This window comes from Caretta caretta, chromosome 10 (assembly GCF_965140235.1).
Source record: "Caretta caretta isolate rCarCar2 chromosome 10, rCarCar1.hap1, whole genome shotgun sequence".
NCBI lineage: Eukaryota > Metazoa > Chordata > Testudines > Cheloniidae > Caretta > Caretta caretta.
In genome coordinates this window covers 50,297,412-50,321,108 of record NC_134215.1, presented here as the reverse complement: position 1 = coordinate 50,321,108, position 23,697 = coordinate 50,297,412, and the positions used below count along the sequence as shown (strand labels likewise).

The following is a 23,697-nucleotide window of genomic DNA, read 5'->3' as shown; positions in this document are numbered from 1 at the left end:
GATGATTTAATTGGGGATTGGTCCTGCTTTGAGCAGGGGGTTGGACTAGATGACCTCCTGAGGTCCCTTCCAACCCTGATAGTCTATGAATTGACACGACTGGTAAAAGCTCTTGGATCAAAACTTCACTCAGTAGAAAAGCACTGGGTTTTATTTAAAAACATAATATAGAGACTCAAAGTAGTAATTATGTACTCACATGTCAGTATAAAATAAATTACAAGGCAGAAGGAAACTGCTGCTAAAAACTTAAGCCAAAATCATGAAGGGTTAAAGCTGAAATTCTGGTTTTAGATCCTACAGCATTGAGCATGAAGGCTAGATATAGCAGAAGGAAGTTCTTCACTCTACATTTGGAGGATCTGGAATAAAGTTTTTGAAAGGCTAAACGTTCTTGTTCAAATAATCTTGTTATTAGTGATCTTGCCAAAAAGAGACATGAGGCTGTGTTGAGCTAATATATAGCTCAAATGCAAGTTTCTGGAAAAGAGGGATAATCTTTGTCCCCACCACAAATCCAGTTCTGCCAGCTGCTAGATTTTATAGTGTATGTTTTATTACAGAATTGGAAAAAAAATCAAAATTGTTTGCAATCCAACATTAGCTGAAAAGGTAAATGAGTGTAGTACACAAGATATTCAGGGTTAGAATTTAGACAATTTGTACAGTTTTTCATTGTTTCAAAATCTGCCCGAAACCAGCAACTCAAGGGCATTGCACACAGATTTTTTTTTCTTTCCCTTCAAATTTGAAGAGTGCTTTCACTTTTTCTTTAATGCTTCAGTCAGCTCAGGAACTACCTGCAAATTTAAACAGATACAGTAAGTATGTACAAATTTCAAAGGAAGGTGGTAAAATCTCCATCCTTAGAGGTTTTTGAGGCCCGGCTTGACAAAACCCTGGCTGGGATGATATATTTGGTGTTGGTCCTGCTTTGAGCAGGGGATTGGACTAGATGACCTCATGAGGTCTCTTCCAACCCTAATATTCTATGAAAAGGTTTGCTAGGACTGGGAAGAAAGGTTCTGAAATCCTATGTTTAAAGTTCATATGACACAGACAATACCAAGAAATGATTTTATATGCCAAGCCCTCACTTCTTGAATTACAGCCTAATGAACTCTTGTTTAGATTTCGCTTGTCTTTATATTAAAAAAAAAGTTTTCACACTGAACTCAGCCATGGGGCTCAACCCAACTGAAGGTCAGATTCTAATCTCAATCAATACAATAACCACTTGGAGGTATTCTGTAATGTCTGCGTACTGAACAGTTCTACAGTTCACCTGTTCAATATTTAAATGGAGTGATTTTTTCAACAGAAGAATCAAGATGCAGTAGTGTTGATATTAGGAGAAGCATCTTTATCATTGCTGTAAAGCTTCATTAGATACATAAGTAGTAGGTCACAGCTACCATTTTTCCCCCCCAGTGAAGTCAGTGGAATTAGAACCATACAGAGCCTTCAGTATTTGAAGATCCTTACAATAATAGTTAAAGGTCCTGTTCCCAAAATTTCTAGTTCCAGCCCAAGGAGGAATATCAAAATCACTTTAGGACATTACAGTACATTTCTATGATTTACTTGGAAAACTGGTTTAGTTCCTCTAATTTTCAGCAAAATTTAATTCTGAAGAGATGAGAAAGTGATAGGCAGTAAATCACCATGGCCAAAAAAATAGTTTAAGGTAAAATGCATCTACTAGTCAAGCTTCAAAAAATTAGTTACTAAGTAATAAAAAAGGAAATTGAAAAGCTGATTTAACTAGCATTAAACAATCCTTTTAAAGTGAGTCAGTGCCAAAGCCTTGGCACTTGCTCTGGTTCTGCCACATAACACAGCCATGCTGCACTGTAATTCTGACTAGCACTAGGAAGAGCAGTTATGCATGTAAAGAGTTGGTAGATTAATCTATAGAATACACCTGAAAACCTATCCTAGTCACTTGTGTAAAATATCAATTACCTTTTCTTTTAAGGGGCTGCAGGTTGCCCCAGCTCACAAAGATCCCAGCTGAACTCACCACTGATGAATATAGCCTCTCAATTATTTAAGAGAGCTACATTTCCATTAGGTGGAAATAATGTGTTCGTACAAAATTTATTAAGGAAATTGTCTACATGTTGTTTCTTCCGAATGTCACTTTGTCTCCAGCTTATTAAAAGGCCCATGTTTACTGCCGAGCCAGCAGGCATTAGTTCAGGAATGGCATTAAGTGCTGGCAGTGTTTCTGCCTACTTTCCTCAGTGGATATACTATGAGCTCATGCCAGTCATACAGATTACATGCTAATAGAGCCCGCAGTGTAACCTGTAGCAGCACTGTGAAGAGTTCTAGTAAACGTTCAATTTTTTCTACATATGGTAAACAGGTTTTTGGGATGACGGTAGGAGTTCAGGTGATAAACCTATTTAATGCTAAGAAACTGACATGCTTTATCTATTTCACTGTACAAAACTAGAACCTTCACTCATATCTAAATTCAATGTTAACTCCATGTTCATTCATACTTCAACTAACAAAAGAAACTTATTCAGTATTTGGTCTTTTCTATAATAAGTTCAAAAAAGGAAACCAAATTATTAAAGTTTCTGAAAGTGAAGTATTTGGGATAACAATCAAGAAAGTCAAACTTGACTATTTAGATCTGCTGTGACATGGGAATGATACATAATGGTACCTGAAATTAAATTCCTTCAATACACAACACAGGAGAATGAAAGAGGGAAAGCTTTCCTCAAGACTTTAAATAGACTCCTTTGCGGAAAGGCTAAGATTCCACATAATACTCAGTGAATGGGAGATCCTTGCCTAAGTACATGCATCTGATGAAGTGAGCTGTAGCTCGTGAAAGCTTATGCTCAAATAAATGTTAGTCTCTAAGATGCCACAAGTACTCCTTCTCTTTTTGCCTAAGTACAGTTACTCTTCAGAACCTAGTGCACAGGATGGATGCACTTTTAGTACAATATAGATAAAATGCAAATAGATATTTGCAGAGGCACAGATCTCCCCCCTTCCCCCACAGAGCTTCTTATTATGGGGATTGTTTTGATATCTTTACATCATAACTTTCCCAGAATTAGGAGAAGTCTGGAAAACAAATCAACAGTAGACAAGAAACAGGACTTCTTAAAACCTTGCTTTCACACAACACAAACCTGGCTCATCAAGGAAGCCAGGTTTGCTGTGAAATGCAGAGGGATAGTTGCCCCAATTCAACGCAAAGCACTTATGAATGAGAATTCAGCATATGATTAAGCCTATCAATGGGATTTAAGCCTCTGCATAAAATACCTTACTGAATGAGGGCCAGTGAGAAGTTCAGAGGGGTAAAACAGGTACTGGATCCTACAAAGCAGTGATGGGTAACCTGTGGCCCATCAGGGTACTCTGACTGCAGGCCACAAGACATTTTGCTGAAGTTGACTGTGCAGGGAACCGGGGCCACTGGGAGCTGCAGAGGGGCCATGCCTACAGATGGTCAATGTCAGCAAAAGTGTCTCACAGCCCGCAATCAGATTACCTTGATGAACTGCTTGCAGCCTACAGGTCGCCCACCACTGCTACAAAGGCTACTACTCATAAGCCGCACAATTTGTGCAATGGTAGCTGCTAAAGGAACTCCTATTGGAGTTAATAAAATATAATCCTAAATTTGAGGACCGAGATGAAGTTGCCTGTAGGAATATGCAAGGCAAAAACCACCGCATCCTACAGGGAGATACCTATACGCATACAAAAAAACCTCAGTGTTAATCATACAAGAGTTAGAACCTGCACTGTCAGCAATATTGAAAGTGCATTTTGAAGTGCATGAGAAGCAATTGGAAAAATGAGAGAGCCTCCAGATCTGTGATCATTAAAAATGATACAAATTATGACGACTGTGTCAGAGTGAAATGTGTATTTCAGTTTCAAAACTGCTAAACCTGAGTAAATGTTATCCCTAAACAAACACCAAGCTGAATTCCAAGCTCATACAACAATTAAGTCTGTTCACACCTGCACTGCAAATTAAGAGTATAACTAGCTTCCAAACAGGGGTGATGGGACACTCTCTCACCCAACATGGGGATGCTGAAAGTAGGGAAAGAACATGCACACGGTAAGCAGGATTTTTTTTAAACTTCAATGAGGTTTTGGACTGCACAGACAAGCCAGGATGTAGGCTTACAAAAATGTCCTATACCAAACTTTTATTCTCGTGATTTTCCAGTAAACTTTGCTTTATAGAATCATACAATATCAGGGTTGGAAGGGACCTCAGGAGGTCATCTAGTCCAACCCCTGCTCAAAGCAGGACCAATCCCCAACTAAATCATCCCAGCCAGGGCTTTGTCAAGCCTGGACCTTAAAAACTTCTAAGGAAGGAGATTCTAACACCTCCCTAGGTAACGCATTCCAGTGTTTCACCACCCTCCGAGTGAAAAAGTTTTTCCTAATAGCCAACCTAAACCTCCCCCACTGCAACTTGAGACCATTACTCCTTGTTCTGTCATCTGCTACCACTGAGAACAGTCTAGATCCATCCTCTTTGGAACCCCCTTTCAGGTAGTTGAAAGCAGCTATCAAATCCCCCCTCATTCTTCTCTTCTGCAGACTAAATAATCCCAGTTCCCTCAGCCTCTCCTCGTAAGTCATGTGTCCCAGTCATTTTTGTTGCCCTCCGCAGGACGCTTTCCAATTTTTCCACATCCTTCTTATAGTGTGGGGCCCAAAACTGGACACAGTACTCCAGATGAGGCCTCACCAATGTCGAATAGAGGAGAACGATCACGTCCCTCGATCTGCTGGCAATGCTCCTACTTATACAGCCCAAAATGCCGTTAGCCTTCTTGACAACAAGGGCACACTGTTGACTTATATCCAGCTTCTCGTCCACTGTAACCCCTAGGTCCTTTTCTGCAGAACTGCTGCCTAGCCATTTGGTCCCTAGTCTGTAGCCGTGCATGGGATTCTTCCGTCCTAAGTGCAGGACTCTGCACTTGTCCTTGTTGAACCTCATCAGATTTCTTTTGGCCCAATCCTCTAATTTGTCTAGGTCCCTCTGTATCCTATCCCTACCCTCCAGCGTATCTACCTCTCCTCCCAGTTTAGTGTCATCTGCAAACTTGCTGAGGGTGCAGTCCACGCCATCCTCCAGATCATTAATGAAGATATTGAACAAAACTGGCCCCAGGACCAACCCTTGGGGCACTCTGCTTGATACCAGCTGCCAACTAGACATGGAGCCATTGATCACTACCCGTTGAGCCCAATGATCTAGACAGCTTTCTATCCACCTTATAGTCCATTCATCCAGCCCATACTACTTTAACTTGCTGGCAAGAATACTATGGGAGACTATCAAAAGCTTTGCTAAAGTCAAGGAATAACATGTCCACTGCTTTATGTATGATACTTTTAGGAAAGTCACCGTGATGTGTTCTTGAAAACAAGCTTATGACCTCTGGTGAGAAGCAGGAGATGAAGGAAAGTGCCTGACTGAGGGCACTCAGTCCAAAATATAGGAATAAATACTGTCTGTCCCTAAAAGGTGCTACCTAGATGCTGGCTGGTGTAAGGAGCATGAAAAAAGCCTGATTTGTGAGGAGTGGCAGGAATAATGGACATAATATTACAAGATAAAAGATCTTTAAAAGGGCAATTGTTCAGCATCTGTAGTAGCTAGTTTTACAACTTAATCTTCTACAGTTTTACTATTTAAGAAAACAGCCATGCCAGGACAGAGTTATGGACTACTGGCTACAAAGTGTCATGTTTTAAACATCCGTTTGAGTAAATAATCCAAAGCATCTGAGCCTCCTCCCATATTCTAACGGTCTCTTCCAGAATGAGTCTGATTTAATATAGATTATTTTGAGCTGTATTCCGAGCTCAGACTTCATTACACACAGCTCCCACCTAGGTGTGTGGGTTTTTTTAAATAGGAATTTAAACTTCTGATAAACAGGAGGAGCAGGTGATAAAATGCAGAAATGCACAGACACAGAAATTTAAAAATTGTTTAAATTATAATTAGTCTACATGGAAATGAAAGGAAAAACTTTCCAACAATTATGTGGAGTGGTTCTCATCTACAAGCAACCACATGCAGTGGCAGACACTTTTAAAGACATCAGAAGGGTTGATCCCATGAGTTCTTTATTCATTCAACATTTTTTACTCCTATCCACACACTTACGTCAGCTTAAATCACCATACTTTCTTATTCCTAGTATCTCCTTAAATACATCTTTACTCTTACTTCAAAATGTCATGAAGGAGCAAGTAAAAAGGAAAAAAAAGTATGCAGAACTGATCTACAGTATGCAGAGGGCAGCTCTAAAAAATTAAGATTTCCCTTTCCCACCCCCCTCAAGGTTAGACTTACCTTAAATAAATCTGCTACCAATCCGTAGTCCGCAACCTGGAAAATCGGCGCTTCTGGATCCTTATTAATAGCAACTATGGTCTGAAAGTAGAAACAAAAACACATTTAAAATATACAGTTGTAGATTACATTTTTTCCCCCCGTATAAAAAGCGTCTTACGTTCACACCGGAATACTAGACCCAGCAGATACGGTCAAGTGCATTTGACAAATACTTCCGATTTCTGCCTTGAAAATAAGACTATAAAGGAAATCTCAATAAAAGAACTAAATATCTACAACAACAGAAAAGTTTTCTAAGCTCTGACTATTCTATGCTCATTTGATCAACGGCATTTGACAAATGTTTTCAAAGCAGAAATGGGAAGCAAGACTGGAAGGAAATCTCCATAAGCGAATTAAAATGTCTACAATAAATAATGGAAACACTTATGGTCTGACTATTCCATGCTCCATTAACAGGGCGGTCATTTGATGTAGGAAGGAGGGGGAAGATTCTTCCTTAAAATGCTATAATAAAAAAAGGACATCCACTATAAAAGGACCGTGATGTTTAACAAATAAAAACAGGGAAAGACATTTTGAAAAAGGAGTATAAAGCTACACACTGGAGACTTAAATGTTAATTTTTTTTTTAATGTGGGCAATATCATTTAGTTCACTACACAGTGGAAAATAATATACTATTAAAATCCCAATGCTAAACACAGAAAACTCCCTCTCCTAGAGGACAGAGTCTGTACTTCTAGACCAAATCACTTCAAAATAGCTTCATGATAGGTTTCCAGCCCAAAGACTGCAGGTGCCTAGATAAATAGCCTGTTACAGGATATTAATATACGGGAGAGCTCTGTAAACTCAAAGCTATACAGCTCACAAATAAACCCTATACTGGTTATGGCTACCACCTATCAATTCAAAGCTGTGAGAACCCACAGGTATTCTAAGCCAACATATTCTTCGTATGTTTATCTGCGATTCAAAGAGACCTTTCATTCAAATGTCTGTTTTTCTCCATCCACTACAAGTACTCTACCAAATCATTAATTTTGCTGAAAAAGCTTGATCGTAATAATTAAATGAAATAAGGTTAGAAAAGCCTATATTTCTAAACCACAGAAATGGTTTTCTATAACTAGACTGACATTCAAAATGTGTGTCTCCACCTAGAAGTTGTATGTTCTAAAGCGGTGTCCAACCTGTGGCATTTGAGGTGTTAGTGCAAGATCAAATACCAATTTCTTTAAATGTGTTCCGTGAGACATGCCCTGTGATTTTTAAACAGACATGTCTGAATCAGCTTGCAGCCTTAGGAGCAGCTGATGTTGATGCCAAGCTCCAGCTGCCCTCTTGGTTGCCTGCAGCATTGCAAGGGGAGAGGTGAATTCTGCTCCATTGCGGTTTCCTTGCTGGGCTATGGAAGCCCACAGAACAGTAGTTGGACTGATTTCACTTGGAGCCTACAGACAACTAGCAAAGAATGACCTTCCTCCCCAATATAGCCACCCAGGGCAGCCCAGGATGGGAAGAAAAGCAGTTATGGCTCCTCAATTTTATGCCCCAGCCTTGGCACTAGTTAGGGGAGCATGGGGGCTACTCTAATTTCCACCACCTGGCAATGTTCCCTTAGGAACCATATGCCCAGCTGGGGATAGCCTCATTGCAAGGTGCTGTGGCCACTCCAACAAGGACTGCTTGCAGGGATGCATAGGAGCTGGCTGCACTGGTGTTACACCTGGTGAGGACTCCCCTGATAGGGCTCTTCAGGGTGCTTTCTGTTCCTTCTACACTACCTAAGCATGATAAAAGGGCACAAGCCCAGAAATCTGCCCCCAAGTATTGTCATTTTGAAACAAGGTGTTTGGCCCTCAGGCTGAAAAGGCTAGAGAGCACTGCTCTAGAAGAACCTTGTGGAGGTATTATCTAATAGATATTCAGAAAAATATTCACCATTGGCTTGTTGAAGAGGGAGATGTACCCTCACCATTGTTAGATTTGTTTAAAAACCCCACATCTCAGTTTCTCCTATAACATATCCACTAATTCAAGGACCTTCGGTCACCTGGTATTTCTTAATCAGAGCTGGTTTTCTAGGTCATACATTACATTTCACAGTCTTTAGTGTTGAGAAAATCTCAATACTGAAGGATCAGGCAGTCAGCATCTCTTTTCTCTCTCCCCTGCACTTCATAAACAAGTGTTTTTAACATCTGCATTCAATACAACTTAAAACTGTGTACTTTGGCTACAAGACTGACAACAATCCATCTCCTACCCTGTGTGATAATTCAAATCCATGTGTTTTAAGGGTGCAAAATCAGAAGCAGATAAGAAATGACAATCTCATGAAAACTGGTCATATTTCCATCATTTTACAACTTCATCATCCTTCCCATGAAATATTGAAGGAAATCATCAGATGGTAACTTCAGAGAAACAACAAAACAAATACTATACCATTTAAGGTTTTTTAAGAGGTAGGTCTCTTCACTAACACCTTTAAATGATAAATAGTGTCTGAAAACAACTAAGACCTAATCTTTAACAATGCTTCAGTAGCTTTGAAATATTTTTATTTTAATCACTGTTCTGTAAAATGACTGGATTTAGTACATTTAAAAATTATGCTAATCTGACTGGCATGTAAACTAGATAAGATATAAAAAAATTAAAAAACCTCCTAGAAAGGAAAGGAATTGTGAATCCATAACAGATGAAACAACTAACATAATCCATCCCTTCTGGAAAACTGATTTTTCTACCTTGTTATAAAAGTACAAATAAATTATACATTTCACTCACAGAAAGCTTCTCTGACTACTTCTGAAAACATATCCTTAAGTGTGCAAGTTCACAATGCCAGATAATTCACAGTATGGGGGGCAGGAGGAAATCACACAAGAGACTGTTGCCATGGTTACAGTTTTTTTAAAACAGTAATATAAATTGGATCTTTTCAGTAAATACAGTACCTAACTGCTTCTACTAAAAACAGAAGTAGGTCACAGTTCAAATAAAAGTAAAAATAAGTCTTAAGATACACAAGTTTGTTTAAATATAAAATAAATATTATAAAGGGAAAAATTAAACCCAGTAGTATATGATTCAAAGTCACCTAATCTTTTATATGTAATTGGGACCAAACAAAAAAAGAGGATTTTCAAAATTTAGGACACAGTATTGGAGAGCAGGGGATCTTATGATATTAGCAGGACTGCAAATATTCATTTCAAACTCTCTTTCTTTATCACCTTCCCCACCTCTCTCTGTTTAATCTAGCAGAGAAGAGGCTAATGTTACATAATTTCACTAATTGTGGCATAATGGCATAAAATCTGCCTCTTCCACTGCAGATCCTATTAGTTGCACCTCTCCACCTCACAATTTTCCCTGAAAGTTTTTCCCCCATTGCCCACAACATATCCTTTAATTTCTCACTCAGGTTATTTTTCCAACTGTATTACCTCTAAAGCAGGACAAAGCTTGTATGAAGAAGGCTATACAAAATGTATTACACTGCATCTTCGATGGAATTTCCTCTAACCTAAATCTGGCAGCTGGTGTTCCACTCATTCCTATGCCCTCTAATAAAAGTTTGACATTTCACTTTAAAATGCACGCACCAACCTGCAGTATTTAGAAGAAACTAGGTGCTAAAATAAGTTCAGATCATCCTACTATGTAGTTTGGCTCATGCTAAAAATATCATTGGATACTTAACCAAGCTAAATTTGTTAGTGTGGACAGAAAAGAATTTTAAGAACTTTTCTCCTGAAATTTCAGAAGATGAAGATCCATTTATCAAAAGGTGAAATAAGAAACGTGTGCTCCACCTATAAAACAATGGGAGACCCTCACAAGGGTTTTCCACTGCTTTATGAGCTGTTCATGCTTCAGCAGGATGCCACAGCAGAAACCCATTTAAGCCTGTTTGATAAATCTACTTTAACAGAGTCTCCTAAAGAGGTACAAAAAATGGCCTCTTGTAAAAATTACTTGTAACAAAAAAAAAAAATCTATTTTTGGCATTATTACTGCACATAATTCTGCCTATTAGGAAATAGTCATTGTCCAGTCCACAGTCCAATTTCCAAATTTAGCCCGTACATTTCAGCTACTAACGAGTTAAACCTTTTAAAGTTTTATTACCATTTTATAAAATGTTTCCATTTGAATAGATAAATGCAGGAATGTCAGTCATCTTTTACTTTATGGAATAGTAAGTTCATAATTCAAATTGCACATTGTTATGCATGAATTAATACGTCAGGTTCTGAAATGTGTGAGTGGGACTATAGTATAGTATTCAAGAATGGAATTTTTGTTTAAACAATACATTAAATCAATTAGTCTTTTCTAATAAACTGTTTTTACAACAAAGTTAGCTTGCTATTGAAACTTTTTCACAGTATTTAACATAATATAGAGCTTTAAGAGTTGACACTTTTAATGCAGCAGAACAAACCAATTGTCTTGCTATGTTCACTTGCAACAAATGTTGGAAGAAGTTCTACTGCTATATGTATTTTGTAAAAAAAAAAAAATATTTTTTCCTTCTTTCAGTCTTTTCTACTACATGCAGGACTGTACCTTGCTGTCTTTCATCCCTGCTAAATGCTGGATTGCTCCAGATATTCCAACAGCAATATAAAGTTCCTAGAAGAAAAATAATTATTAGCGTAAGTGAAAGTGTGTAACATCTCACTGAAACTATAACAAAAATCAGTACCGTAGAGTGTTTTAATATACAAGTAATTTCTTGTCTAGATTATGGAAATCCAGAACAGCACATTGTCCTATGGGAGCACTATAGGCAGATATCCCAGGGAACAAGATTTGGTTCTCTTGTCCTCTTGGCCAGTTTTAGGGTGGGAAATAAAGACAAAAGTATCTGGCACATGCACAACCACAGTGATGCCCTGTCTATGTGAGGTTTGTACTGTTGTAAATGCATCATAATACACATTACTCCTTAGTTGAAGGATGGGACTGTCATGGTTGGAAGGTCTTTCAGATTCTCGGAAAGATTTTTAATTTAATTTAATTTTTTCCTATCAGTTTTATTAATTAAATACAGGCTTATTTCTAAAAAACATTTTTAAAATTCAATTTGAAACTGACCACCTTTAAGGCCTAAATTTACTATAATCATTTAAATTAAGCACACACAAAAAGAATAATATTAAGCAGTATATGTTTGCTACCCAGTTTCAAAGAAAGTCACCCACTGACCTAGTCACTGGCTATGCACCAGGAACCAGAGTTTGCTGACATGCTAAACCAGCTTTTGACCACAGTAACCTCTTCTGTAGGTACAAGGAACAAATATTTTTTTCTTTTCAGTTTACTCAGCTAGTTCAATTCAATAACTAGTTCATTCAAAGTTAAGAAACCAAGTGGGAGTGGAAAAAGCAGGAAAGCTTGTTTTTCTCTTCCAGGCCATGAATAAAAACGAGGTATGAGAGGGTGAGATCTACTAGTTCTAAAACTGAAGGACACAATGACCAGAAACAAATCAGTTCTATTTGCTAACTACAGATAATTTAGATCAACTGTTTAATAAATCAGTTATGTTTTGCATTTAAAACTATTTTGAAAAACTTTTTCTATGTATCAGCACACGTAAGATTTTTTTTAAATTAAATAAAACTTAAACTGTTTTTGTGCATATTTACTTGAATTTTCATCCTAAGGCAGCTTGACACAAATCTCAAGAGAAATTAACTATCTAGTAAATACAAAATGCAACACTCACCATATTCTAACAAAAATGTAAAAATTAAAAATCTGAACAAACAAGTTAAGTTACACAACGGTTTAAAGAAATGTGCATAGATCAAGTGAATCCACCTGGTTAGCAAGAAGCAGCGTCAAATTTAGTGTACATTTGGGTTGCAAATCAACACATTTTTATGTTACTAACAAGAACCAACCTTTCTTTAGAAAAATAAAGTACAAATGCAAAACATGATTAAAATCAATTATTTAAATCATGACTAAAACTGGTGATTTAAATCAATCCACCCTGCTGCTATCTGTCTTGGAGACATAAATAGGGCTTAAGTCACCAGGGTTGTCAATGTGGAAACTTTTACATACTTTACATTTGAAATGGGTAAGAATTTATAAGCAAATCTAAATTCTTCAGAAAGGCTTATTAATATTGGCAGTCTTAATTTATAGAAGAAAACTGTTTCCCCTTGGTTTGAAAGTCATCCTGACTACAATCTACCCAAAGCCAGGCACATTTTGAATTCATGGAACAATACTTTTTGGCCAACAGCCCAAATTTCAGTCAACACTTTATTGTTTGGCTACCTTCAGAAATTCACAGAAGAGAACCAAAGAGTACTTTTCACCATCTCATTCATAAAGACCAAGACAAGAAGCTACTAGCCAGAAGGAAGGTCTAAGTTAAGTCATCATTTCTCAATGCCTCTCATTCACCCACTTGCCAGTCAATGTCCTCCATTTTGAAAACAAAAATTAAAACAATCTTAATTACAAAACCCAGTTAGTTTATAACACCTATATTGCAATGCAGAAAGAGCATAGTGTACATTATGATCAAGGAGGTAAGAAAGATTTTACATTTTTTTTTTTAAATCAAAAAGTGTTCTAGTTCAAGTTAGCATTTGTGAGTCAGCAAATTCATCAGGGACCCAAAAAAAACCCCAAGTGGTGGTTTGTATGTCCTTTTCCCACATGCTTTAGCACACCCCAAAGAACCACACAATGCCAGCCTTTGTCAATTTAGCCCTTTATCTTACTTGAAATATGAGCAATCCACCAAAAATCACCATATATAAAGACAGTAGAATGCAGAACAGAGCACAAGGATAAAGTCCCCAACAGAGTACAACAAATATTCAAAAGTGATAATGTAGCAGTCCTTGTCCTTAACCAGAGGCCTTCTCCAAGCCCACACTTTAAATCTTGTTACAGTGCTTCAATCACAAACTTTGCTAGACACAAAACTGAAGTCTCATTTTTGACGCCCCCCCCTCCCCAACCCCATACATACCCACCCCACATTCCAGGCTTAATTTGGAGAAAAATCAGCCTGAAGCCTCTAATCTTGATTTCTTCCATTTTACAAGAGGCAGAAAACAATGCCCCAACTTTCCCTAGTCTTTATTGTACCCTTCCCCTTCTCCCAAGTAACTGAAGCACTTTCCCATTTAGCTTTAAAGTGAGCTGAAATCTGTTTTTCCTTCTGCAGGCTTAGCAGCCCAAGGGCTACAAATTGTGTGCCAGAATCTAGATCAAGGAAAGGGACTAAAGTGTAGCCTTATTGGCTCTCAGCATGTTTCAACTAGAAAGCCTTGGATATGGCTGTTTCCCTTTTTTTTTCACCTCAGTTTAACTGCTACCCACTGCTGTTCAATTCTTCCCTCTAAAGTTACATGCACAGATCAAGTTTAGAATCCAGAGTTTCCACACCCTGATTTATTTTAGCAACTCCTGCATGGGGCTTCTGCTTTCCAAGGATCGAGAACACCTATCTCAATGGCACATTTTATTCTATTGGATCCCAGCACACAAATATCAGACAGTAATGAACAATGCTACCACATAAGCCAAATTCCTGCCCCATTCCTCCGGGGAAACAAAGGGGGGGGGCGTGCTTCAATTAAGATGGCTGGATGCATAAATTAGGAGAAAATTTACTTATTTCTGCCAAACTCTTCTTCAAAAATGATACTTTTAAAATTTTACTTTATTCCTATGGATTCATGAAACTTTCCCAGTTTACACAGAAAACTCTCTCAGTGATAATTATATGGAAGAAGTGCAGAGTGATGATAGGATATTTCCTTTGAATGTAAGAAGTCGATAAAAATCAGGAAAAATATGAATAAGGCTATGAAATGCATCTCAATTCTGAGCATTTTTCAAAGATATCCAATAGTTGAAGAGTACAAAATTCATTGAGCTTCCCCCCCACTCCCCTTTACTTAGTAGATTCTGCTTGGAGTCACCCCATCTTAACTGCAGCTGCTATGTCTAACAAGTGTAATATAATATGTACACAGAAGGAACCACGGTTAGACTGTAATATTGTAATTATCCCAAAGGAGAAAGTAGAGGCTACATGAGAGATTAATCTCACATTGTATTGTTTTTTCTACAACACTCTTAAAAAGTTACTGTAATATGATTTTGAGAGAGATTCATTAAGCGCTGGTCTTCTACACTACCGGGTTCCTCTTGTCAGTTTGCTAAACTTTAAAGACCAGTCTTTGGAAGGAGTCCAATTTATCGAAAGCCAGACACTCATGTCTATTTTCTATTAACATATCTAGGAAAGACAAAGATGTTTTTATTAAAAGGTCACTTATACACTACCAGATTTCTTTGTCTTAAACATACAGTTAAGTCTTTTAAGACCTATGCACATCATTAGCCTTTTAGTTTGCCTGCCTTCAGCTTCCCAAGTATGATATCCAACCCATTTTGAATGGTTTTAGTTTGTTGGTAGATCACTTCAAGTAAGCAACTTTTACTTAAATGTGTAATTATAAAGACACTGCAGAACAGCATGTTTCCTATTAGTAGTTCCCTATTGAAAAAAAAAATTCCAAGTATTAAGAAGGAGACTCAGTTTATATAGGTTACAGTTTAATTAAAATGTACCAAGCTGATTAGACCAATAAAATTTCCAAGCTGCTAGGTGCTGATGTAGGGATCACCAAGGAAGGAACTGGTCGCTCACAAGGCTCTCAGATCCCCTAGATACCAAGATAAGGAAGATTAGGCAAGCCATATTTCCCCCGTTTTTATTTAGTTCTTTTAAAAATATAAAATCTTCCACTTCTATGCCTTTACTGAAACCATGAGCTTCTACCTCAGCTGTAAGGTGAAGTCTTTGGAATTATTTGTGCTGTAATAATGCCTCAAGTCTCTAGTCAAGTCTGTGGCCCCCTTGCACTAGGTGCTGCATAAAAACACAAGAGAACATGAAGCCAGATTCTGTACTGATGCTCTCAGGAGGCACAGTCCAGGTGGATGGTTGGCAAAAACAGGTTTATACCATCTGTGTGTCCTACAGATTTGGAGTCCCTGGAGAAAGTTAGAGCCCCCTCTGGGGCTGTTCTAACTTTCTGTGACATATGTCAGCCCTATGCTGCTCCTGCATGGGAGAAATTTCACCAAGAGGGCACGTCAGCCTCTTTACATCACTGGGGTGGCAACAAAAGGGCAGTCGTGGGGCCAGATTCTGATCCATGGTCCTTGCCCTGAAGAGCTCTCATTCCAATCTGAAAAAAGATGCAGCAAGTGAATGCAAGTAATATGGGGAGGAAAGGGAGAATGATATTAATATGACAACATGGCTATAAAACTATATGCTCAGGTTGATGGTTTTGAATAATTTGAATGTCCTTCAATATTACCAAGGAACATATACGTTAGAAGGGTTTGGTAAATATGAACAGCACAAGTTTAAGGAAAGGGGAAAGAGGAAAGCTGATGAGGAGATGGTATGGAATCGAGGAACCAAGAAGCATGGAAGATGAAGGGACACTGAAGACCATACGAGGGCAAAAAGTGGAAAGATAAAGAAGCACGAGCTAGACAATACTAACAAACAACAGTCATATTTAAATTAAAGAGGTGCTATTTGGGGAATTGGTGGCAGTTCCATCAGGGCAGTGATGGAAATGTGTGAAGGCAAGGCAAGGGCCAGCAGCGCACACACACCCCTTGTGCCCTGACTCCTCAAGGGGGCTGCAGCAGCAGCCAGAGATGACTGTGTGTGTGGCTGGGGAGTTTGTAACCTGCCCAGACAACCACACAGTAATTGCCGAAGCGGGAGTAAGGGGGCAGGCAGAGGCCCAACTCAAGCATTCATCCCTGGCAACTCTTAGGGCTGTAGCAGCAGATTTGAGTCAGAACAACTCTAAAGAAAGAGAATCACCACTTAAAGTCCTGATTTTGTTCTATGTACAATCTGGATTTTGACTTCAAGTTTCAAGCAGCCAGAATTCTAGGCCGAGAACAATTTTTACTCCAATCTCTCCATGACCTACCAGTTCAGAGTCAAATTAAAAGTCCCCAATCCTGCAAACCCTTACTCAAGTAATCCCAGTAAGATCAATGGGATTTCTTATACAGAATTTTGTAGGATTGCATCTGAAATCCATATACCCAGTTACACTACGTTTTATGGAGCGTCACCTACAAGTCACTATACAGCATAACAATAGGTCAATGCAGAATGTTTTTCATGTGTACACAGATCTGCAAATTTATGAAATGATGATTTCCTAAATGTGCCATGTCTTGTAACGTTACTTGATATTTACTTGTAAGATAATTTTAAAATGCCCAAGGCTGCCTTAGGGCAGTTACATTTGCTTAAGAAAGCCACAAGAACAATTTTTATTCTCATTTATAGTATGAGTGGGAATTCTCTTAAGGTACTGTTTTGTATCTTGCACAGGTGTAACACAAGATGAGGTAGTTGCTTTGCAAATGTGCTGTCAGTGCCTACTGATTTTCATCCCAACTTTTGAATTACATTTAAAATCTTCAGTGTACATCAATTTGTCATCATTGCAGTAGCATGCTTTTAAACAGCTCGTTTAATGAACCCCTTTGGCACATGTACTCTTTCTACAGATAGCCCAGAGATTTTATTTTCTTTGAAAGCGTGAAAGGACAATGAAATTAGAAAGAAATCTTAGTTATGAGAGTTACTTCACACGAAGGATCCCTTCCAATTACGAGCTATTAACCCAATAAAATGTTTTATGGCTTGACACTAGTTATATATTACACTGTGTATCAGACAATTGTTCCAAAAAAAATGTACTAAATAGTGAGGTTGTTGAATATCTTGCATTCAAGTAGCAGAGGGTTATTAAACAATACACAAAGTATTGCAGTTCCATCCAGTCCTAATCTTTTTCACTTAAAGAACCTTTATAGACTTTGATCAGCCAGGGCATGTAATTACTCTTAAGAAGCATGCTTAAGGTGTCTGCTGGAGTACAGGGCCATACAGCATTTCTTTCTGCTCTCTTGGGAACTGCACATCAATTGCTTTCAGCTAAATGCACTCACATATGAATATTTTAGTACAATTTAATGTTTCTGCACCAACCCCAAAGGAACAGAGCATCAATTTGTGAACACAGTTCTCTTGGAGTTAAAAGCAATGCTGGATAATGCAGGATGAAAGGATTGTCAATCTTTAGCTTTTTAGCAAGTCAGAGAAAGGTAGTCTGTAAATTCAGTCCCAGCTGCATACAAACATCTCTTTAAAGTTCGCTGCTACAGAGCTACTTTTCAACACTAGTGAATTTTCAGAGGAGACGGTCCAAAAAAATTTCCTAAGCATGGCCATTTTTCCCAAAGCTATTTCCATCTGCTAACTATCCAGTGACCTCAACTCAACCATTTATACAATAACAAGTGCGACTGCTGGTCTGTTAATAAAATACCCAAATGTAATGCACAAATAACACACTCCCACAAAGAAGCTAACTATAGGTGTGAGAACACAAGTAATTCACCATGTGCTCGATTACTGAAACTTTAGCTATCTCAGTATGCTCTTGTACCTATGGACAATCAGGAAGTAATGAAAATTTTGTCCATATAGCTGTTGATAAGCAAGTAGGGGGAATACTATAAAAAAGTGAGTACATACAAATAAGGAGGTCCAGATGACATGCAGCCTAGGGACCTAAGGGAATTAACTAGTTCACTTACTGTTAGCAATTACTTTGAAAGGGAGTCAGAGATCTGAGAAAGAACATGAATACTGGAATAAAGACGACGTGGTACCAACCTCCCCCACAAAAAAAAGAGAACAAGTCTAATAGATACCAATCACCAGATGGGACAAGTAAATAATCCCAAGGAAAATAATGGAATAAATATTGAGAAAAGAATTTGAAAGCACTTGAGTAACAGAACCATGAGCCATTAATATAAAGAATAAATCAGACTACACAAAATATTCGATTCCTGTTTTTCCCCTGGTTTAATAATGGAATTAGCAGATTAAAAGAATGCAATAAAGCAGCTTTGAAGTATATGATATTACCTCAGATGGACTGTACAAAACAGTCAGAAAAGTGTGATGCATCGCATGAAGGAGAGATTGGCTAGTGCAGTGCTGCACAGAAAAGTAGATTTTCATTTTTTTGTCCAGCCTTCCTTTAAATGCCCAAAGTGATGGAGCTTCCACCACTCCCCTGGGGAGACTATTCCACTAACTAACGTATCTCAGCACCAGGAAAGGTTTCCCTACTATTCAGGCTCCATTTTCACTTTCTCAAATTCATTCTGTTATTCCTAGTTATATGGGATGTACCACACTTAAGGGTTTGTCTACACATGGAATGAGAATATCTGCATAATATTTATTGTGCTTTAAACTCATACCCTACCTTAATCCAAGTTAATTCTGAAATGTACACAAGTGCCAAGTTATTCTTCTCCATACTTGGTGTTTGTGCCCTTCAAATATTTTAGACTTAGATCCCACCCTTAGTCACATCTATTAAACCAGGGATTCTCAACCTTTTTCTTTCTGAGCCCCCCCTCAACATACTATAAAAATCTCCACAGCCCACCTATGCCACAACTGTTTTTCTGCATATCCAGTAGATTAAAAGCCCATGCCAGTGTTAGGAGGTAGCAAGCAGGGCAATTGCCTGGAGCCTAAATTCCCTGTAAGCTATGCGGCCGCGCAGCAGCCTATTTAGCACCACACAGGCACTCAGGGAATCTGCCCCGGCCCCCAGCCGCAGCCCAGATCTGTTGCAGCCAAGGGAGGGGCGCCTATCCTGCAGACCCAGACCTGCTGCGGCAGGGAAAGGCACCCCTCCCCTCCAGTGCAGATGCTGCTGTAGGAGAGAGAGCTGGGGGGAGTCCTCTCTCCCCGCTGTAGGCCCGAAGCATCCTCCTGCACCCCAAACCGCTCATCCCCAGCCCCACCCCAAAGCCCTCATACCCCTGCATCCCAGCCCTGAGACCCTTCCCACACTCCAAACCCCTCTGCCCCAGCCCACCCCCATGAATTTTGTTATGTGCACCAATATGAAGATGATGTATCACACATCACCTCCATATTGGTGCACATAACAAAATTCATTCTGCACATGGGTGGCAAAAAATAGAGGGAACACTGCCCAGGGCACCAGACAGGCCCGTGAAGCTAAGTTGCCCAGTTTTTGGCTTCAGACCCACACAGCAGGGCTCAGGCTTCGGCTTCAGACCCACACAGCAGGGCTCAGGCTTCGGCTTCAGACCCACACAGCAGGGCTCAGGCTTCGGCTTTCTGCCCTGTACCCCAGTGAGTCTGATGCTGTGCCTGCTCACTGGTTTATTTTGGTGGACTCCCTGAAACCTGCTCATGGCTCCCCAGGGGGCCGTGTACCCCCAGTTGAGAACCGCTGTATTAAACTATACCTATTTAGCTCATTCACTTTTTCCCACAAGCTAGATAAATATTTTGTGAAGTTCCTCCAACCTGATGATAATGTATTTTTGGAAACATGGGGTAAAATCCTGGCTCCGTCCAAATCAATGGAAGCTTTGGCATCAAATTCAACAGGGCCAGGATTTTACCCGCTGTGCTCAGACCTGAGTGCAGTACTCTAGAAGTGGTCACACCAGAGCCATAAAGGATTACTACCTCTGCTCGGTGACGTGTCTCAACATACACAATCCTCAGCAACAAAAGCTGTTTATGCTATCACATTGCAAACTCTCATCTAATGGGTTTCAACTATTATCCCTAAGTAACTTTCTGAACTTCCTGCTTTCTCTCTCCCACTTAATCTTGTCATTATTTTTCTACTGAAATATTAGTTGCAACCACCAATGACAATAAAATTATTCATAGATTCCAAGACCAAAAGAGACCACTGTAATCACCTAGTCTGACCTTCTGCATAAAAAAGGCTGCAGAACTGCCTCCAAATAATTCACAGATCATATCTTTTTGAATCAAAATTGAATGTTTTTGTAAAATTGTCAGTGATGGAGAAGCCACTATGACCCTGGGTAAATTGTTCTAGTGATTAATTACTATCACTGTTAGAAATGTCTACATTATTTCCAGTCTAAATTGGTCCAGCTTCCACAACCAGCCATTGGATCATGTTACATCTTTCTTTGCTATACTGAAGGCCCAATTATTAAATATCTGTTACCAATGTAGTTATCAACTGTAATCAAGTCACCCATTAATCTTCTCTTTATTGAGCTCCTTCAGGCTATCACCACATGACATGTTTTCTAATCCTTTAATTATTCTCATGGCTCTTCTTTGAGCCCTCTCCAATATACCAGCATACTTCATGTGAATACCAGAACTGGACAGAGTATTCCAGCAGTGGTCAACCAGTGCTAAATACAGAGGTAAAATAATCTACTTGTCTGGAGATTCCCGTTATTTATGCATCCAAGGATCACATTAGTTTATCCTTTTGGCCATAGCATCACGTTGGGATCTCAGTCAGCTGATCTACCAAGACACCACCCCCCCCCTTTTTTTTTAAAGGGTTACTGCTTCCCAGTATAGAGTCCACAACCCTGCAAGTATGGGCTACAATCTTTTTGCCTAGATGCATACATTTAGCCATATTAAAATTCATATTGTCTGCTTCCGCCAAGCTTACAAAGCAATCCAGATTGCACTCCATCAGTGGCCTAACCCTCTTCATTATCTACTACTCCTCCAGTTTTTGCATTATCTGAAACCTTTATCAGTGACGATTTTAGGTTTTGTTCCAGAATCATTGATAAAAACGTTAAATAGCAAAGGGCAAAGAACCAATCCTTGTGGGACACCACTGGAAACACACCAGATCTATGATGATTCTCTGTTTATAATTGCATTTTGAGACCTATCAGTTAGCCAGTTTTTAATCCATTTAATATATGCCTATGTTAATTTTATATAGTTCTAGTTTGTTAATCAAAAAGTTGTGCAGTACCAAGAAAACTCCTGGAGACAAGTTATCTTAATCAGCTGACTTTAAAATGTCTAACTTCAGTAGGTGCTGTTTAACCTCCTCCCAAGATACTAGAGGAATTAAAAGTGTGTGTTACATCATCTCTTTTTCCCCACAAATACAAAACAGAAATATTCATTGAACACTTCTGGCTTTTCTGCATTATTGATAATTTAACATTTCCATCTAGTAACAGACCAATAACACTGTTAGGAACAAAAAGAATTCTAATACACTTTTAAAAGCTTATTATCCTTATCTCTGCTGGCCACAGATCTCTCCTTGTGTTCCTTTGCTTCTCTTATCAATTTTCTACAATCCCTAGCTTCTGATTTATATTCATTACTATCAACTTCCCCTTTCTTCCTTTTTTATATACATCTGCCTTTACTTCCCCCCTAAACCAGGTCAGTTTTTTAACCAATATAGCCTTCTTCCTCAGCTGTGGCTTTTGATGTATCTAGTAAAGTATTCTTAAACAATTCCCAATCATTCATATTTTTCAGATTAAATTCTTCCTTCCAGCTGATTTGGCTCATAATTATAGTAGCACCTGAAGTCCTAGGGTCAGAGAATCCTGGCTACCCACTCCACCTCTCCCCTGATGTTCCTCACTGTTATCTCCCTGGCGCACCTGGAGCCTTATTATAGGTTTACCTCTGGAGATGAGGCTACCTGCTCCATACGTTCCAAAAGTGGAGTGGGATAGGTCACTGGGGTACCTGAGGACCCACATTCCCAACACAGAGATTTTGGGACCCCAGTTAGCCACACTCTCCCTAACCCAGCTGTGAAATAATATAAAATGTGTCTAAGGAGGTTAGAAAAAGGATCATGAAATAAAGTGAGTTTCAACACACGAAAATGCAACCTATCATAGTTAAGTAAAAATAATCTCACTCCAAAGATTGTTAGGAGGAGATATTTCATGCAATAATGGAAAGAGACCCAGCTGCCTTGGTAAAAAGAAAAGGAGTACTTGTAGCACCTTAGAGACTAACCAATTTATTTGAGCATGAGCTTTCGTGAGCTACAGCTCACTTCATCGGATGCATACCGTGGAAACTGCAGCAGACATTATATACACACAGGTTTCAGAGTAACAGCCGTGTTAGTCTGTATTCGCAAAAAGAAAAGGAGTACTTGTAGCACCTTATAAATTGGTTAGTCTCTAAGGTGCTACAAGTACTCCTTTTCTTTTTGCGAATACAGACTAACACGGCTGTTACTCTAAAAGCTGCCTTGGTGTATAACAAAATCAAAGAGCAGCCTATATAGCATATGGTGGCTGAAAAAAGAAAATCCAACCTGTTTGTTTTTTATAAAGAGGTAGTTCTCTACTCAACACTGAAGAGACTGCACGTAGTGTACTGCATCAATTTCTAGGCAAAAGATGTGGATAAGCTGGGAGCTGAAACTGGAGTTCTACTTGATTTTATTTAGGTTTTTATATCATGTTCATCACCGCAGTATCTGAGCATCTTCCAGTAGTGCATTAAGCAATGTGACTATGCATGAGTCACATTTGTTCCAATCCTCCCCTGCAGAGGGGGGAAATATGTGCACTGGAAAATTGTTTTGGTAGGGTTGTTTTTTATTATTATTATTAATTATTGTTATTAGAGCAACAAAAATGATTAAGGGGATGGGAGAACTTGCAAGAAAAGACTGGAAAAAAATCCCACTGAATAGTTTGGATACATGACAGCTAATAAGTACAGAACAATTATCTACAAGTATATGAAAAGTGTCAATATCAAAGAGAGAGGAGTTTTAGGGTAGTCCCAAGAGGAGATAATGGGATGAAAGGGCAAATGGATAGCTTCTTCTTAGTAGTGAGATCATTTTAGATTCTGAAGGGGCAGCTTTCATGGTTTTCCCAAGGACCACTCCACTTGCCATTTAAAACTAGAGAGGACTCCTTCAAGCAGAGGACATGCTGCTCTCCTTAGAATCATCTCTCCCAGCATTTGCTAGAAGAACAGTTTCAGCATCTACAGAGGAAGCAGGCTCCCATAGAGTTTCAGGGGACAAAGTCAGGAGCAAGAGGGGGAGAAACTAAGGGATACCATATTCTCCCTTTGAATACCTAAAGCAGCATTAAAGTATGTCTTTGGACTTGTATCCTGTCACATTTGCCCAGAGAAATGGAAGGCCTAGCCAATGGCAGCACAGCTTTTGTAGAAGCTATGTGGCCATTGTGAAGAGGAGTAGCAGAGAGGCACCAAACCTCTGCGGGACCTGCTGATCTCTTTCCTGCAGATCTTTAAGGCTGGAAGGCCACATCACCTGCCTCTCCTATAGCTTCTCTAACCCTCATCCAGCCACCCCAACTTCAAGGTTTTG

General features: G+C 39.0%; 1 protein-coding gene across 2 annotated transcripts in view; it reads right to left on the bottom strand.

The window, feature by feature from the left end:
- Positions 1–534: 534 nt before the first annotated feature.
- The window catches only part of ETFA (electron transfer flavoprotein subunit alpha), a 45,933-nt gene continuing 22,770 nt past the window's right edge, over positions 535–23,697 (bottom strand). For both annotated transcript variants that reach the window (XM_048867904.1, XM_048867905.2), the window contains exons 10-12: positions 10,967–11,032; positions 6,377–6,457; positions 535–800 (exon numbers count right to left, since the gene is read on the bottom strand). In XM_048867904.1, coding sequence (XP_048723861.1) covers positions 762–800; positions 6,377–6,457; positions 10,967–11,032 — 186 coding nt within the window. In that variant the 3' untranslated portion in view covers positions 535–761. The remainder of the gene's footprint in view (positions 801–6,376; positions 6,458–10,966; positions 11,033–23,697) is intronic.